The 18,918-nt window shown below is 41.4% G+C and overlaps 1 protein-coding gene across 2 annotated transcripts in view; it reads left to right on the top strand.

Moving 5' to 3' along the window:
• LOC127907123 (cGMP-dependent 3',5'-cyclic phosphodiesterase-like) overlaps positions 1 to 18,918 on the top strand; it is a 266,221-nt gene that overhangs the window by 55,864 nt on the left and 191,439 nt on the right. Inside the window, exons 1-2 of one of the 2 annotated variants that reach the window (XM_052460916.1) lie at positions 10,543 to 10,664; positions 11,075 to 11,141. In XM_052460916.1, coding sequence (XP_052316876.1) covers positions 10,630 to 10,664; positions 11,075 to 11,141 — 102 coding nt within the window. In that variant the 5' untranslated portion in view covers positions 10,543 to 10,629. Of the gene's footprint in view, positions 1 to 10,542; positions 10,665 to 11,074; positions 11,142 to 18,918 lie in introns of those variants that run through there. The other variant, XM_052460864.1, reaches the window with a different exon arrangement.

Genomic DNA, 18,918 nt, shown 5'->3' with positions numbered 1-18,918 from the left:
TATAGTTCTGGTCAGTGTTGTAGTGTATAGTTCTGGTCAGTGTTGTAGTGTATATAGTTCTGGTCAGTGTTGTAGTATATAGTTCTGGTCAGTGTTGTAGTATATATAGTTCTGGTCAGTGTTGTAGTATATAGTTCTGGTCAGTGTTGTAGTATATATAGTTCTGGTCAGTGTTGTAGTATATAGTTCTGGTCAGTGTTGTAGTATATATAGTTCTGGTCAGTGTTGTAGTATATAGTTATGGTCAGTGTTGTAGTGTATATAGTTATGGTCAGTGTTGTAGTATATATAGTTCTGGTCAGTGTTGTAGTATATATAGTTCTGGTCAGTGTTGTAGTATATATAGTTCTGGTCAGTGTTGTAGTATATAGTTATGGTCAGTGTTGTAGTGTATATAGTTCTGGTCAGTGTTGTAGTATATATTTCTGGTCAGTGTTGTAGTATATAGTTATGGTCAGTGTTGTAGTATATAGTTATGGTCAGTGTTGTAGTATATAGTTATGGTCAGTGTTGTAGTGTATATAGTTCTGGTCAGTGTTGTAGTATATAGTTCTGGTCAGTGTTGTAGTATATATAGTTCTGGTCAGTGTTGTAGTATATAGTTCTGGTCAGTGTTGTAGTGTATATAGTTCTGGTCAGTGTTGTAGTATATAGTTCTGGTCAGTGTTGTAGTGTATATAGTTCTGGTCAGTGTTGTAGTATATAGTTCTGGTCAGTGTTGTAGTATATAGTTCTGGTCAGTGTTGTAGTATATAGTTCTGGTCAGTGTTGTAGTATATATAGTTCTGGTCAGTGTTGTAGTATATAGTTCTGGTCAGTGTTGTAGTATATAGTTCTGGTCAGTGTTGTAGTATATAGTTCTGGTCAGTGTTGTAGTATATAGTTCTGGTCAGTGTTGTAGTGTATAGTTCTGGTCAGTGTTGTAGTATATAGTTCTGGTCAGTGTTGTAGTATATATAGTTCTGGTCAGTGTTGTAGTATATAGTTCTGGTCAGTGTTGTAGTATATAGTTCTGGTCAGTGTTGTAGTATATAGTTCTGGTCAGTGTTGTAGTGTATATAGTTCTGGTCAGTGTTGTAGTGTATATAGTTCTGGTCAGTGTTGTAGTGTATATAGTTCTGGTCAGTGTTGTACTGTATATAGTTCTGGTCAGTGTTGTAGTGTATAGTTCTGGTCAGTGTTGTAGTATATATAGTTCTGGTCAGTGTTGTAGTGTATATAGTTCTGGTCAGTGTTGTAGTATATATAGTTCTGGTCAGTGTTGTAGTATATAGTTCTGGTCAGTGTTGTAGTGTATATAGTTCTGGTCAGTGTTGTACTGTATATAGTTCTGGTCAGTGTTGTAGTGTATAGTTCTGGTCAGTGTTGTAGTATATAGTTCTGGTCAGTGTTGTAGTGTATATAGTTCTGGTCAGTGTTGTAGTGTATATAGTTCTGGTCAGTGTTGTAGTGTATATAGTTCTGGTCAGTGTTGTAGTGTATAGTTCTGGTCAGTGTTGTAGTATATAGTTCTGGTCAGTGTTGTAGTATATAGTTCTGGTCAGTGTTGTAGTATATAGTTCTGGTCAGTGTTGTAGTATATAGTTATGGTCAGTGTTGTAGTGTATATAGTTCTGGTCAGTGTTGTAGTATATAGTTCTGGTCAGTGTTGTAGTATATAGTTCTGGTCAGTGTTGTAGTATATAGTTCTGGTCAGTGTTGTAGTGTATAGTTCTGGTCAGTGTTGTAGTATATAGTTCTGGTCAGTGTTGTAGTATATAGTTCTGGTCAGTGTTGTAGTGTATAGTTCTGGTCAGTGTTGTAGTATATAGTTCTGGTCAGTGTTGTAGTGTATATAGTTCTGGTCAGTGTTGTAGTATATAGTTCTGGTCAGTGTTGTAGTGTATATAGTTCTGGTCAGTGTTGTAGTGTATAGTTCTGGTCAGTGTTGTAGTGTATATAGTTCTGGTCAGTGTTGTAGTATATAGTTCTGGTCAGTGTTGTAGTATATAGTTCTGGTCAGTGTTGTAGTATATATAGTTCTGGTCAGTGTTGTAGTGTATAGTTCTGGTCAGTGTTGTAGTATATATAGTTCTGGTCAGTGTTGTAGTGTATATAGTTCTGGTCAGTGTTGTAGTATATAGTTCTGGTCAGTGTTGTAGTGTATATAGTTCTGGTCAGTGTTGTAGTATATAGTTCTGGTCAGTGTTGTAGTATATAGTTCTGGTCAGTGTTGTAGTATATATAGTTCTGGTCAGTGTTGTAGTATATAGTTCTGGTCAGTGTTGTAGTGTATAGTTCTGGTAAGTGTTGTAGTATATAGTTCTGGTCAGTGTTGTAGTGTATAGTTCTGGTCAGTGTTGTAGTATATATAGTTCTGGTCAGTGTTGTAGTGTATAGTTCTGGTAAGTGTTGTAGTATATAGTTCTGGTCAGTGTTGTAGTGTATATAGTTCTGGTCAGTGTTGTAGTGTATATAGTTCTGGTCAGTGTTGTAGTGTATAGTTCTGGTCAGTGTTGTAGTATATATAGTTCTGGTCAGTGTTGTAGTGTATAGTTCTGGTAAGTGTTGTAGTATATAGTTCTGGTCAGTGTTGTAGTGTATATAGTTCTGGTCAGTGTTGTAGTGTATATAGTTCTGGTCAGTGTTGTAGTGTATATAGTTCTGGTCAGTGTTGTAGTGTATAGTTCTGGTCAGTGTTGTAGTGTATATAGTTCTGGTCAGTGTTGTAGTGTATAGTTCTGGTCAGTGTTGTAGTATATATAGTTCTGGTCAGTGTTGTAGTATATAGTTCTGGTCAGTGTTGTAGTGTATAGTTCTGGTCAGTGTTGTAGTGTATATAGTTCTGGTCAGTGTTGTAGTATATAGTTCTGGTCAGTGTTGTAGTGTATATAGTTCTGGTCAGTGTTGTAGTATATAGTTCTGGTCAGTGTTGTAGTATATATAGTTCTGGTCAGTGTTGTAGTATATAGTTCTGGTCAGTGTTGTAGTATATAGTTCTGGTCAGTGTTGTAGTATATATAGTTCTGGTCAGTGTTGTAGTGTATAGTTCTGGTCAGTGTTGTAGTGTATATAGTTCTGGTCAGTGTTGTAGTGTATATAGTTCTGGTCAGTGTTGTAGTATATAGTTCTGGTCAGTGTTGTAGTGTATATAGTTCTGGTCAGTGTTGTAGTATATAGTTCTGGTCAGTGTTGTAGTATATAGTTCTGGTCAGTGTTGTAGTATATATAGTTCTGGTCAGTGTTGTAGTATATAGTTCTGGTCAGTGTTGTAGTGTATAGTTCTGGTAAGTGTTGTAGTATATAGTTCTGGTCAGTGTTGTAGTGTATAGTTCTGGTCAGTGTTGTAGTATATATAGTTCTGGTCAGTGTTGTAGTGTATAGTTCTGGTAAGTGTTGTAGTATATAGTTCTGGTCAGTGTTGTAGTGTATATAGTTCTGGTCAGTGTTGTAGTGTATATAGTTCTGGTCAGTGTTGTAGTGTATAGTTCTGGTCAGTGTTGTAGTATATATAGTTCTGGTCAGTGTTGTAGTGTATAGTTCTGGTAAGTGTTGTAGTATATAGTTCTGGTCAGTGTTGTAGTGTATATAGTTCTGGTCAGTGTTGTAGTGTATATAGTTCTGGTCAGTGTTGTAGTGTATATAGTTCTGGTCAGTGTTGTAGTGTATAGTTCTGGTCAGTGTTGTAGTGTGTATAGTTCTGGTCAGTGTTGTAGTGTATATAGTTCTGGTCAGTGTTGTAGTATATAGTTCTGGTCAGTGTTGTAGTATATAGTTCTGGTCAGTGTTGTAGTATATATAGTTCTGGTCAGTGTTGTAGTGTATATAGTTCTGGTCAGTGTTGTAGTATATAGTTCTGGTCAGTGTTGTAGTATATAGTTCTAGTCAGTGTTGTAGTGTATATAGTTCTGGTCAGTGTTGTAGTATATATAGTTCTGGTCAGTGTTGTAGTGTGTATAGTTCTGGTCAGTGTTGTAGTGTATATAGTTCTGGTCAGTGTTGTAGTATATAGTTCTGGTCAGTGTTGTAGTATATAGTTATGGTCAGTGTTGTAGTGTATAGTTCTGGTCAGTGTTGTAGTATATAGTTCTGGTCAGTGTTGTAGTATATAGTTATGGTCAGTGTTGTAGTGTATAGTTCTGGTCAGTGTTGTAGTATATATAGTTCTGGTCAGTGTTGTAGTGTATATAGTTCTGGTCAGTGTTGTAGTGTATAGTTCTGGTCAGTGTTGTAGTATATAGTTCTGGTCAGTGTTGTAGTATATATAGTTCTGGTCAGTGTTGTAGTATATAGTTATGGTCAGTGTTGTAGTATATAGTTATGGTCAGTGTTGTAGTATATAGTTATGGTCAGTGTTGTAGTATATAGTTATGGTCAGTGTTGTAGTGTATAGTTCTGGTTAGTGTTGTAGTATATAGTTCTGGTCAGTGTTGTAGTATATATAGTTCTGGTCAGTGTTGTAGTATATAGTTCTGGTCAGTGTTGTAGTATATATAGTTCTGGTCAGTGTTGTAGTATATAGTTCTGGTCAGTGTTGTAGTATATAGTTATGGTCAGTGTTGTAGTGTATAGTTCTGGTCAGTGTTGTAGTATATAGTTCTGGTCAGTGTTGTAGTATATATATATGGTCAGTGTTGTAGTGTATAGTTCTGGTCAGTGTTGTAGTATATAGTTCTGGTCAGTGTTGTACTGTATATAGTTCTGGTCAGTGTTGTACTGTATATAGTTCTGGTCAGTGTTGTAGTGTATATAGTTCTGGTCAGTGTTGTAGTGTATATAGTTCTGGTCAGTGTTGTAGTATATAGTTATGGTCAGTGTTGTAGTGTATATAGTTCTGGTCAGTGTTGTAGTATATAGTTCTGGTCAGTGTTGTAGTATATATAGTTCTGGTCAGTGTTGTAGTATATAGTTATGGTCAGTGTTGTAGTATATATAGTTCTGGTCAGTGTTGTAGTATATAGTTCTGGTCAGTGTTGTAGTATATATAGTTCTGGTCAGTGTTGTAGTATATAGTTATGGTCAGTGTTGTAGTGTATATAGTTCTGGTCAGTGTTGTAGTATATAGTTCTGGTCAGTGTTGTAGTATATAGTTCTGGTCAGTGTTGTAGTATATAGTTCTGGTCAGTGTTGTAGTATATATAGTTCTGGTCAGTGTTGTAGTATATAGTTCTGGTCAGTGTTGTAGTATATATAGTTCTGGTCAGTGTTGTAGTATATATAGTTCTGGTCAGTGTTGTAGTATATATAGTTCTGGTCAGTGTTGTAGTATATATAGTTCTGGTCAGTGTTGTAGTATATATAGTTCTGGTCAGTGTTGTAGTATATATAGTTCTGGTCAGTGTTGTAGTATATATAGTTCTGGTCAGTGTTGTAGTATATAGTTCTGGTCAGTGTTGTAGTATATATAGTTCTGGTCAGTGTTGTAGTATATAGTTCTGGTCAGTGTTGTAGTATATATAGTTCTGGTCAGTGTTGTAGTATATATAGTTCTGGTCAGTGTTGTAGTATATAGTTCTGGTCAGTGTTGTAGTATATATAGTTCTGGTCAGTGTTGTAGTATATATAGTTCTGGTCAGTGTTGTAGTATATAGTTCTGGTCAGTGTTGTAGTATATATAGTTCTGGTCAGTGTTGTAGTATATATAGTTCTGGTCAGTGTTGTAGTATATATAGTTCTGGTCAGTGTTGTAGTATATATAGTTCTGGTCAGTGTTGTAGTATATATAGTTCTGGTCAGTGTTGTAGTATATAGTTCTGGTCAGTGTTGTAGTGTATATAGTTCTGGTCAGTGTTGTAGTATATAGTTCTGGTCAGTGTTGTAGTATATAGTTCTGGTCAGTGTTGTAGTGTATATAGTTCTGGTCAGTGTTGTAGTATATATAGTTCTGGTCAGTGTTGTAGTGTATATAGTTCTGGTCAGTGTTGTAGTATATAGTTCTGGTCAGTGTTGTAGTATATAGTTCTGGTCAGTGTTGTAGTGTATATAGTTCTGGTCAGTGTTGTAGTATATAGTTCTGGTCAGTGTTGTAGTATATAGTTATGGTCAGTGTTGTAGTATATAGTTATGGTCAGTGTTGTAGTGTATAGTTCTGGTCAGTGTTGTAGTATATAGTTCTGGTCAGTGTTGTAGTATATATAGTTCTGGTCAGTGTTGTAGTATATATAGTTCTGGTCAGTGTTGTAGTATATAGTTCTGGTCAGTGTTGTAGTATATAGTTCTGGTCAGTGTTGTAGTATATAGTTCTGGTCAGTGTTGTAGTATATAGTTCTGGTCAGTGTTGTAGTGTATAGTTCTGGTCAGTGTTGTAGTATATAGTTCTGGTCAGTGTTGTAGTATATATAGTTATGGTCAGTGTTGTAGTGTATAGTTCTGGTCAGTGTTGTAGTATATAGTTCTGGTCAGTGTTGTAGTGTATATAGTTCTGGTCAGTGTTGTACTGTATATAGTTCTGGTCAGTGTTGTAGTATATATAGTTCTGGTCAGTGTTGTAGTATATATAGTTCTGGTCAGTGTTGTAGTATATAGTTATGGTCAGTGTTGTAGTGTATATAGTTCTGGTCAGTGTTGTAGTATATAGTTCTGGTCAGTGTTGTAGTATATAGTTCTGGTCAGTGTTGTAGTATATAGTTCTGGTCAGTGTTGTAGTATATATAGTTCTGGTCAGTGTTGTAGTATATAGTTCTGGTCAGTGTTGTAGTATATATAGTTCTGGTCAGTGTTGTAGTATATAGTTCTGGTCAGTGTTGTAGTATATATAGTTCTGGTCAGTGTTGTAGTATATAGTTCTGGTCAGTGTTGTAGTATATAGTTCTGGTCAGTGTTGTAGTATATAGTTCTGGTCAGTGTTGTAGTATATATAGTTCTGGTCAGTGTTGTAGTATATAGTTCTGGTCAGTGTTGTAGTATATATAGTTCTGGTCAGTGTTGTAGTATATATAGTTCTGGTCAGTGTTGTAGTATATATAGTTCTGGTCAGTGTTGTAGTATATATAGTTCTGGTCAGTGTTGTAGTATATATAGTTCTGGTCAGTGTTGTAGTATATATAGTTCTGGTCAGTGTTGTAGTATATATAGTTCTGGTCAGTGTTGTAGTATATAGTTCTGGTCAGTGTTGTAGTATATATAGTTCTGGTCAGTGTTGTAGTATATAGTTCTGGTCAGTGTTGTAGTATATATAGTTCTGGTCAGTGTTGTAGTATATATAGTTCTGGTCAGTGTTGTAGTATATAGTTCTGGTCAGTGTTGTAGTATATATAGTTCTGGTCAGTGTTGTAGTATATATAGTTCTGGTCAGTGTTGTAGTATATAGTTCTGGTCAGTGTTGTAGTATATATAGTTCTGGTCAGTGTTGTAGTATATATAGTTCTGGTCAGTGTTGTAGTATATATAGTTCTGGTCAGTGTTGTAGTATATATAGTTCTGGTCAGTGTTGTAGTATATATAGTTCTGGTCAGTGTTGTAGTATATATAGTTCTGGTCAGTGTTGTAGTGTATATAGTTCTGGTCAGTGTTGTAGTGTATATAGTTCTGGTCAGTGTTGTAGTATATATAGTTCTGGTCAGTGTTGTAGTATATATAGTTCTGGTCAGTGTTGTAGTATATATAGTTCTGGTCAGTGTTGTAGTATATATAGTTCTGGTCAGTGTTGTAGTATATATAGTTCTGGTCAGTGTTGTAGTGTATATAGTTCTGGTCAGTGTTGTAGTATATAGTTCTGGTCAGTGTTGTAGTATATATAGTTCTGGTCAGTGTTGTAGTATATATAGTTCTGGTCAGTGTTGTAGTATATATAGTTCTGGTCAGTGTTGTAGTATATATAGTTCTGGTCAGTGTTGTAGTATATATAGTTCTGGTCAGTGTTGTAGTATATAGTTATGGTCAGTGTTGTAGTATATAGTTCTGGTCAGTGTTGTAGTATATAGTTCTGGTCAGTGTTGTAGTGTATATAGTTCTGGTCAGTGTTGTAGTATATATAGTTCTGGTCAGTGTTGTAGTATATAGTTCTGGTCAGTGTTGTAGTATATAGTTCTGGTCAGTGTTGTAGTATATAGTTCTGGTCAGTGTTGTAGTATATATAGTTCTGGTCAGTGTTGTAGTATATAGTTATGGTCAGTGTTGTAGTATATAGTTCTGGTCAGTGTTGTAGTATATATAGTTCTGGTCAGTGTTGTAGTATATAGTTCTGGTCAGTGTTGTAGTATATATAGTTCTGGTCAGTGTTGTAGTATATAGTTATGGTCAGTGTTGTAGTATATAGTTCTGGTCAGTGTTGTAGTATATATAGTTCTGGTCAGTGTTGTAGTATATATAGTTCTGGTCAGTGTTGTAGTATATATAGTTCTGGTCAGTGTTGTAGTATATAGTTATGGTCAGTGTTGTAGTATATTGTTCTGGTCAGTGTTGTAGTATATAGTTCTGGTCAGTGTTGTAGTATATATAGTTCTGGTCAGTGTTGTAGTATATAGTTCTGGTCAGTGTTGTAGTGTATATAGTTCTGGTCAGTGTTGTAGTATATAGTTCTGGTCAGTGTTGTAGTATATAGTTCTGGTCAGTGTTGTAGTGTATATAGTTCTGGTCAGTGTTGTAGTATATAGTTCTGGTCAGTGTTGTAGTGTATATAGTTCTGGTCAGTGTTGTAGTGTATATAGTTCTGGTCAGTGTTGTAGTGTATATAGTTCTGGTCAGTGTTGTAGTATATAGTTCTGGTCAGTGTTGTAGTGTATATAGTTCTGGTCAGTGTTGTAGTGTATATAGTTCTGGTCAGTGTTGTAGTGTATATAGTTCTGGTCAGTGTTGTAGTATATAGTTCTGGTCAGTGTTGTAGTGTATAGTTCTGGTCAGTGTTGTAGTATATAGTTCTGGTCAGTGTTGTAGTATATAGTTCTGGTCAGTGTTGTAGTATATATAGTTCTGGTCAGTGTTGTAGTATATAGTTCTGGTCAGTGTTGTAGTATATAGTTCTGGTCAGTGTTGTAGTGTATAGTTCTGGTCAGTGTTGTAGTATATAGTTCTGGTCAGTGTTGTAGTATATAGTTCTGGTCAGTGTTGTAGTATATATAGTTCTGGTCAGTGTTGTAGTATATAGTTCTGGTCAGTGTTGTAGTATATATAGTTCTGGTCAGTGTTGTAGTATATAGTTCTGGTCAGTGTTGTAGTATATATAGTTCTGGTCAGTGTTGTAGTATATAGTTCTGGTCAGTGTTGTAGTGTATATAGTTCTGGTCAGTGTTGTAGTGTATATAGTTCTGGTCAGTGTTGTAGTATATATAGTTCTGGTCAGTGTTGTAGTATATAGTTCTGGTCAGTGTTGTAGTATATATAGTTCTGGTCAGTGTTGTAGTATATATAGTTCTGGTCAGTGTTGTAGTATATATAGTTCTGGTCAGTGTTGTAGTATATATAGTTCTGGTCAGTGTTGTAGTATATATAGTTCTGGTCAGTGTTGTAGTATATATAGTTCTGGTCAGTGTTGTAGTATATATAGTTCTGGTCAGTGTAAAACCTACATAGATTCAGATGTGAAAGACCACAGTTTGACAGATATGGCACATAGAAATCACAACCTGATGGACATTTTTTTATTTTTTTATTTTACCAGGCAAGTCAGTTTAGAACTAATTCTTATTTTCAATGACGGCCTAGGAACAGTGTGTTAACTGCCTGTTCAGGGGCAGAACGACGGATTTGTACCTTGTCAGCTCGGGGGGTTTGAACTTGCAACCTTTCAGTTACTAGTCCAACACTCTAACCACTAGGCTACCCTGCCGACATCAGCAATAGATGGGAGAAGTTGAGGGTAGCCGAATGACTGGACTAAAAACAAACAAAATACAACTATTGTAAAATAGGCTGTGTCCATGAAATATATATAGTATGTAAAATATATATAGTATGTATAGTATTTATAAGCTGGATGTGGAGTGCTGTTGTTCACCAGTTTACTACACTTGGGGGAGGGGTGGTAGAGTTGGAGGGTAAAATAGGAAATATATAAAATTCTTATGTATTTATGTCTGTGTATGTATTTATATATATATATGTGTATATGTATTTATATATAGGTGTATGTATGTGTATTTAAGCTGAACTACGCACTAAAACAATTAACACAGATGTACAACTCTCGTATTCAACAACAATAGCTGGGCGGGTTTTCCTGAATCTTTTGCGTATGAATGTGCGTGTGTGTGTGTGTGTGTGTGTGTGTGTGTGTGTGTGTGTGTGTGTGTGTGTGTGTGTGTGTGTGTGTGTGTGTGTGTGTGTGTGTGTGTGTGTGTGTGTGTGTGTATGAATCTGTGTGTGTGTGTGTGTGTGTGTGTGTGTGTGTGTGTGTGTGTGTGTGTGTGTGTGTGTGTGTGTGTGTGTGTGTGTGTGTGTGTGTGTGTGTGTGTGTGTGTGAGAGAGAGATCCCGCTGAGTGGGAATAATGGGGGGGAAGTGCTGCTTTGTCGATAGAGAGGAGACGGGCAGGCTCTAGGACCCAGACAATTCAGGCTGAACACTGAGGGAGGGAGAGGGAGGGACTGAGATGAGAGGAAGAGAGCGCAGGAGATCGGGAGAGAGGAGTGTGTGTTCTGTCTTAAGCTCTCTGGTTTGCTGGACAGTGTGTGTGTGTGAGTCCTGGGCTCAGCATACGGCAGGTGGAGATGACATGACTGCGCTCGAGAGGAAGAGAGGGAGGGACCTGTAAGCATTCCACACACACACACACACACACACACACACACACACACACACACACACACACACACACACACACACACACACACACACACACACACACACACACACACACACACACACACACACACACACACACACACACACACACACAGGGAGACACACACACTCTCTCCTATCACAGACACTCATTCACTCACTCACATTTCAATCAAATTCCTACACTCACACTCGTGAACAGACAGCTGAAGACAGAGATTGTCAGTGTGTGTGTGTGTGGCAGACACACACTCTCTCCAGAACAGACAGTCAGCTGAAGAGAGCAGGGACATATGCACGCATGCACACACACACACTCCCTGCTCCAGAGTAGTTGTGGTCTTTGCAGCAGGTGCTGATGGTTGTGCTCTTTACAGACGCGGTCAACAAGTGTTCCTGAGGCCAGACGAGACCTCAGCTCCAACCCTGACTGACCGACTACAGGTAGGATACACATGCTGTATCTCCCTGTTCCTCTCTGTTCCTCTCTCTCTCTCTCTCTCTCTCTCTCTCTCTCTCTCTCTCTCTCTCTCTCTCTCTCTCTCTCTCTCTCTCTCTCTCTCTCTCTCTCTCTCTCTCTCTCTCTCTCTCTCTCTCTCTCTCTCTCTCTCTACCTTGACATTTGTACCTCTCGCCACCTGTATACAATGTGGAAATTAGGTGTTTGAGTCAGTCTCAGTGTGTTCCATTAGAACATGAATAAGAGACGGAACATAAAAGACGGGCGCAAATAAAAGAGACAGGATATCTCTCTCCCTCTCATTGTGTGTGTGTGTGTGTGTGTGTGTGTGTGTGTGTGTGTGTGTGTGTGAGGGGGGGGGGCGACAGGGTCTCAATGGAATTGTCAATAGGGTTGCATGTCTTTGTGATGAATGACAGGAAAGACATCGTATCTGTGCACTCACATAATTAACTGTGCGTGTGTGTGTGTGTGTGTGTGTGTGTGTGTGTGTGTGTGTGTGTGTGTGTGTGTGTGTGTGTGTGTGTGTGTGTGTGTGTGTGTGTGTGTGTGTGTGTGTGTGTGTGTGTGTGTGTGTGTGTGTGTGTGTCTGTGTTTGTGTGTGTGTGTGAGAGAGAGAGGAAGGGAGCTCTTGTTAATTACATTTGCACAGTTAATATTCCTTTTGTTGTGGGTGACGTGCTTGAGGTGCGTTGTGGGTGAGGTGCTTGAGGTGCGTTGTGGGTGAGGTGCTTGAGGTGCGTTGTGGGTGAGGTGCTTGAGGTGCGTTGTGGGTGAGGTGCTTGAGGTGCGTTGTGGGTGAGGTGCTTGAGGTGCGTTGTGGGTGAGGTGCTTGCAGCGAAATAGGAAGGGGAGAACTATCCCAAATTATTTAATTGATATTGATCCCCCCCCACCAGGTTGTTTTTACACTGCTGCTCCTCGCTGTTTATTATCTATGTATAGTCACTTCACCCATACAAATGACCTCGACGAAGCTGTATCTTCTGTACTGGTACCCCCTGTATATAACCTCATTATTGTTATTTTATCGTTCTTTTTTATTACATTTTTTACTTTAGATTATTTCGTAAATATTTTCTTGAACTGCATTGTTGGTTAAGGGCTTGTAGAAAGCATTTCACTATCATCATCACCACCACCACCATCATCATCACCATCATCATCATCATCACCATCATCATCATTATTATCATCATCACCATCACCTCCATCATCATCATCATCATCATCACCATCATCATCCTTATTATTATTATCATCATCATCATCATCATCATCATCATCATCATCATCATCATCATCATCATCATCACCACCACCACCACCATCAACATCATCACCATCATTATTATCATCATCATCATCATCATCATCACCACCACCACCACCATCAACATCATCACCATCATTATCATCATCATCATCATCATCATCACCACCACCACCACCACCATCATCATCATCATCATCATCATCATCATCATCATCATCATCATCATCATCATCATCATCATCATCATCATCATCATCATCATCACCGCCATCATCATCATCATCATCATTATTATTATCATCATTATTATTGTCATCATCATCACCACCATCATCATCATCATCATCATCATCATCATCACCACCATCATCATCATCATCATCATCATCATCATCATCATCATCATCATCACCGCCATCATCATCATCATCATCATCATCATCATCATTATTATTATCATCATTATTATTGTCATCATCATCACCACCATCATCATCATCATCATCATCATCACCACCATCATCATCATCATCATCATCATCATCATCATCATCATCATCATCATCATCATCATCATCATCATCATCATCATCATCATCATCATCATCATCATCATCATCATCATCATCATCACCGCCATCATCATCATCATCATCATCATCATTATTATTATCATCATTATTATTGTCATCATCATCATCATCATCATCATCATCATCATCATCATCATCATCACCGCCATCATCATCATCATCATCATCATTATTATTATCATCATTATTATTGTCATCATCATCACCACCATCATCATCATCATCATCATCATCATCATCATCATCATCATCATCACCACCATCATCATCATCATCACCATCATCATCATCATCATCATCGTCATCATTATTATCATCATCATCATCATAATCACCACCATCATCATCATCATCATCATCATCATCATCATCATCATCATCATCGTCATCATCGCCGCCATCATCATCATCATCATCATCATCACCACCATCATAATCATCACCACCACCATCATCATCATTATTATTATCATCATCATCATCATCATCATCATCATTATTATCATCATCATCACCGTCATTATTATCATCATCACCAGCTTCGAGGCAGGCAACACTGAACCTAGTATGAGAGCACCAGCTTTTCATGACAAATGTCAACATTCACAAGGTCGCAGGGACAGACAGATTACCGGGATACGTACCCAGAGCATATGCTGACCTTCTGGCAAGCATCGTCACTGACATTTTCAACGTCTCCCTGACCAAGTCTGTAATACCTACATGTTTTCAACCCTGTACCCAAGAACGCCAAGGTAACCTCCCTAAATGACTACCGCCCCGTAGTACTCACATCTGTAGCCATGAAGTGCTTTTAAAGGCTGGTTATGGCTCACATCAACACCATTATCCCAGGAACCCTAAACCCACTCCAATCCGCCCAACAGATCCACAGATGATGCAATCTTTATTGCACTCCGCACTGCCCTTTCCCTGGACAAAAGGAACACATACGTGAGAATACTAGTTATTGACTACAGCTCAATGTTCAACACCATAGTGCCCTCCAAGCTCATCAATAAGCTAAGGACCCTGGGAGTGAACACCTCTCTTTGCAGCTGAATCCTGGACTTCCTGACGGGCCGCCCCCCAGGTGGTTAGGGTACACAGCAACACATCCACCACGTTGACCCTCAACACATGGGCCCCTCAGGGGTGCGTGCTTAGTCAACAACTTCTCCCTCGATGTGAGCAAGACAAAAGAGCTGATCGTGAATGACAGGAAAGGAGGTGCCGAGCACGCCCCCGTTCACATTGACGTGGCTGTAGTGGAACGGGTTGAGAGCTTCAAATTCCTCTGTGTCCGAGCTTCCTGCAATCCAGGACCTCTATACCAGGCTGTGTTAGAGGAAGGCCCTAAAAATGCCTAAGTCATAAACTGTTCTCTCTGCTACCGCACGGCAATCGGTATCGGTGCACCAGAGGCTTCTTAATTAATTAACATCTTCCACCCTCGAGCCATAAGACTACCGAACAGTCAATCAAATGGCCATCTGGACTATTTACATTGACCACTGTATTTGATTATAATGTATTATAATGTTGTACACTGAATCTCTTGATCAGGCTCAATGTACACTTAGTGGACTCTACCCACACACTGACTGGACTCTACCCACACTCAGTGGACTCTACCCACACACTGACTGGACTCTACCCACACACTGACTGGACTCTACCCACACACTGACTGGACTCTACCCACACACTGACTGGACTCTACCCACACTGACTGGACTCTACCCACACACTGACTGGACTCTACCCACACACTCACTGGACTCTACCCACACACTGACTGGACTCTACCCACACACTGACTGGACTCTACCCACACTGACTGGACTCTACCCACACACTGACTGGACTCTACCCACACACTGACTGGACTCTACCCACACACTGACTGGACTCTTAACTACTGGACTCTACCCACACACTGACTGGACTCTTAACTACTGGACTCTACCCACACACTGACTGGACTCTACCCACACACTGACTGGACTCTACCCACACACTGACTGGACTCTACCCACACACTGACTGGACTCTACCCACACACTGACTGGACTCTACCCACACACTGAATGGACTCTACCCACACACTGAATGGACTCTACCCACACACTGACTGGACTCTACCCACACAATGACTGGACTCTACCCACACTCAGTGGACTCTACCCACACACTGACTGGACTCTACCCACACTCAGTGGACTCTACCCACACACTGACTGGACTCTACCCACACACTGACTGGACTCTTAACTACTGGACTCTACCCACACACTGACTGGACTCTACCCACACACTGACTGGACTCTACCCACACACTCACTGGACTCTACCCACACACTGACTGGACTCTACCCACACTCAGTGGACTCTACCCACACACTGACTGGACTCTACCCACACACTGACTGGACTCTACCCACACACTGACTGGACTCTACCCACACACTGACTGGACTCTTAACTACTGGACTCTACCCACACACTGACTGGACTCTACCCACACACTGACTGGACTCTTAACTACTGGACTCTACCCACACACTGACTGGACTGTTAACTACTGGACTCTACCCACACACTGACTGGACTCTTAACTACTGGACTCTACCCACACACTGACTGGACTCTTAACTACTGGACTCTACCCACACACTGACTGGACTCTACCCACACACTGACTGGACTCTTAACTACTGGACTCTACCCACACACTCACTGGACTCTACCCACACACTGACTGGACTCTTAACTACTGGACTCTACCCACACACTGACTGGACTCTACCCACACACTGACTGGACTCTACCCACACTCAGTGGACTCTACCCACACACTGACTGGACTCTACCCACACACTGACTGGACTCTACCCACACACTGACTGGACTCTTAACTACTGGACTCTACCCACACACTGACTGGACTCTACCCACACACTGACTGGACTCTTAACTACTGGACTCTACCCACACACTGACTGGACTCTTAACTACTGGACTCTACCCACACACTGACTGGACTCTTAACTACTGGACTCTACCCACACACTGACTGGACTCTTAACTACTGGACTCTACCCACACACTGACTGGACTCTACCCACACACTGACTGGACTCTTAACTACTGGACTCTACCCACACACTCACTGGACTCTACCCACACACTGACTGGACTCTTAACTACTGGACTCTACCCACACACTGACTGGACTCTACCCACACACTGACTGGACTCTACCCACACTCAGTGGACTCTACCCACACACTGACTGGACTCTTAACTACTGGACTCTACCCACACACTGACTGGACTCTACCCACACTCAGTGGACTCTACCCACACACTGACTGGACTCTTAACTACTGGACTCTACCCACACACTGACTGGACTCTACCCACACACTGACTGGACTCTACCCACACTCAGTGGACTCTACCCACACACTGACTGGACTCTTAACTACTGGACTCTACCCACACTCAGTGGACTCTACCCACACACTGACTGGACTCTTAACTACTGGACTCTACCCACACACTGACTGGACTCTTAACTACTGGACTCTACCCACACTCAGTGGACTCTACCCACACACTGACTGGACTCTTAACTACTGGACTCTACCCACACACTGACTGGACTCTTAACTACTGGACTCTACCCACACTCAGTGGACTCTACCCACACACTGACTGGACTCTACCCATACACTGACTGGACTCTACCCACACTCAGTGGACTCTACCCACACACTGACTGGACTCTTAACTACTGGACTCTACCCACACACTGACTGGACTCTACCCACACACTGACTGGACTCTACCCACACTCAGTGGACTCTACCCACACACTGACTGGACTCTTAACTACTGGACTCTACCCACACTCAGTGGACTCTACCCACACACTGACTGGACTCTTAACTACTGGACTCTACCCACACACTGACTGGACTCTTAACTACTGGACTCTACCCACACACTGACTGGACTCTTAACTACTGGACTCTACCCACACTCAGTGGACTCTACCCACACACTGACTGGACTCTACCCACACACTGACTGGACTCTACCCACACTCAGTGGAATCTACCCACACACTGACTGGACTCTTAACTACTGGACTCTACCCACACACTGACTGGACTCTACCCACACTCAGTGGACTCTACCCACACACTGACTGGACTCTTAACTACTGGACTCTACCCACACACTGACTGGACTCTACCCACACACTGACTGGACTCTACCCACACTCAGTGGACTCTACCCACACACTGACTGGACTCTTAACTACTGGACTCTACCCACACTCAGTGGACTCTACCCACACACTGACTGGACTCTTAACTACTGGACTCTACCCACACACTGACTGGACTCTTAACTACTGGACTCTACCCACACACTCACTGGACTCTACCCACACACTGACTGGACTCTTAACTACTGGACTCTACCCACACACTGACTGGACTCTACCCACACACTGACTGGACTCTACCCACACTCAGTGGACTCTACCCACACACTGACTGGACTCTTAACTACTGGACTCTACCCACACACTGACTGGACTCTACCCACACTCAGTGGACTCTACCCACACACTGACTGGACTCTTAACTACTGGACTCTACCCACACACTGACTGGACTCTACCCACACACTGACTGGACTCTACCCACACTCAGTGGACTCTACCCACACACTGACTGGACTCTTAACTACTGGACTCTACCCACACTCAGTGGACTCTACCCACACACTGACTGGACTCTTAACTACTGGACTCTACCCACACACTGACTGGACTCTTAACTACTGGACTCTACCCACACTCAGTGGACTCTACCCACACACTGACTGGACTCTTAACTACTGGACTCTACCCACACACTGACTGGACTCTTAACTACTGGACTCTACCCACACTCAGTGGACTCTACCCACACACTGACTGGACTCTACCCACACACTGACTGGACTCTACCCACACTCAGTGGACTCTACCCACACACTGACTGGACTCTTAACTACTGGACTCTACCCACACACTGACTGGACTCTACCCACACACTGACTGGACTCTACCCACACTCAGTGGACTCTACCCACACACTGACTGGACTCTTAACTACTGGACTCTACCCACACTCAGTGGACTCTACCCACACACTGACTGGACTCTTAACTACTGGACTCTACCCACACACTGACTGGACTCTTAACTACTGGACTCTACCCACACACTGACTGGACTCTTAACTACTGGACTCTACCCACACTCAGTGGACTCTACCCACACACTGACTGGACTCTACCCACACACTGACTGGACTCTACCCACACTCAGTGGACTCTACCCACACACTGACTGGACTCTTAACTACTGGACTCTACCCACACACTGACTGGACTCTACCCACACACTGACTGGACTCTGCCCACACTCAGTGGACTCTACCCACACACTGACTGGACTCTTAACTACTGGACTCTACCCACACACTGACTGGACTCTACCCACACACTGACTGGACTCTACCCACACTCAGTGGACTCTACCCACACACTGACTGGACTCTTAACTACTGGACTCTACCCACACACTGACTGGACTCTACCCACACACTGACTGGACTCTACCCACACTCAGTGGACTCTACCCACACACTGACTGGACTCTTAACTACTGGACTCTACCCACACACTGACTGGACTCTACCCACACACTGACTGGACTCTACCCACACTCAGTGGACTCTACCCACACACTGACTGGACTCTTAACTACTGGACTCTACCCACACACTGACTGGACTCTTAACTACTGGACTCTACCCACACACGGAC

Source organism: Oncorhynchus keta, chromosome 1 (assembly GCF_023373465.1).
Source record: "Oncorhynchus keta strain PuntledgeMale-10-30-2019 chromosome 1, Oket_V2, whole genome shotgun sequence".
Classification (NCBI taxonomy): domain Eukaryota; kingdom Metazoa; phylum Chordata; class Actinopteri; order Salmoniformes; family Salmonidae; genus Oncorhynchus; species Oncorhynchus keta.
This window is presented reverse-complemented; position numbering and strand designations above follow the sequence as displayed.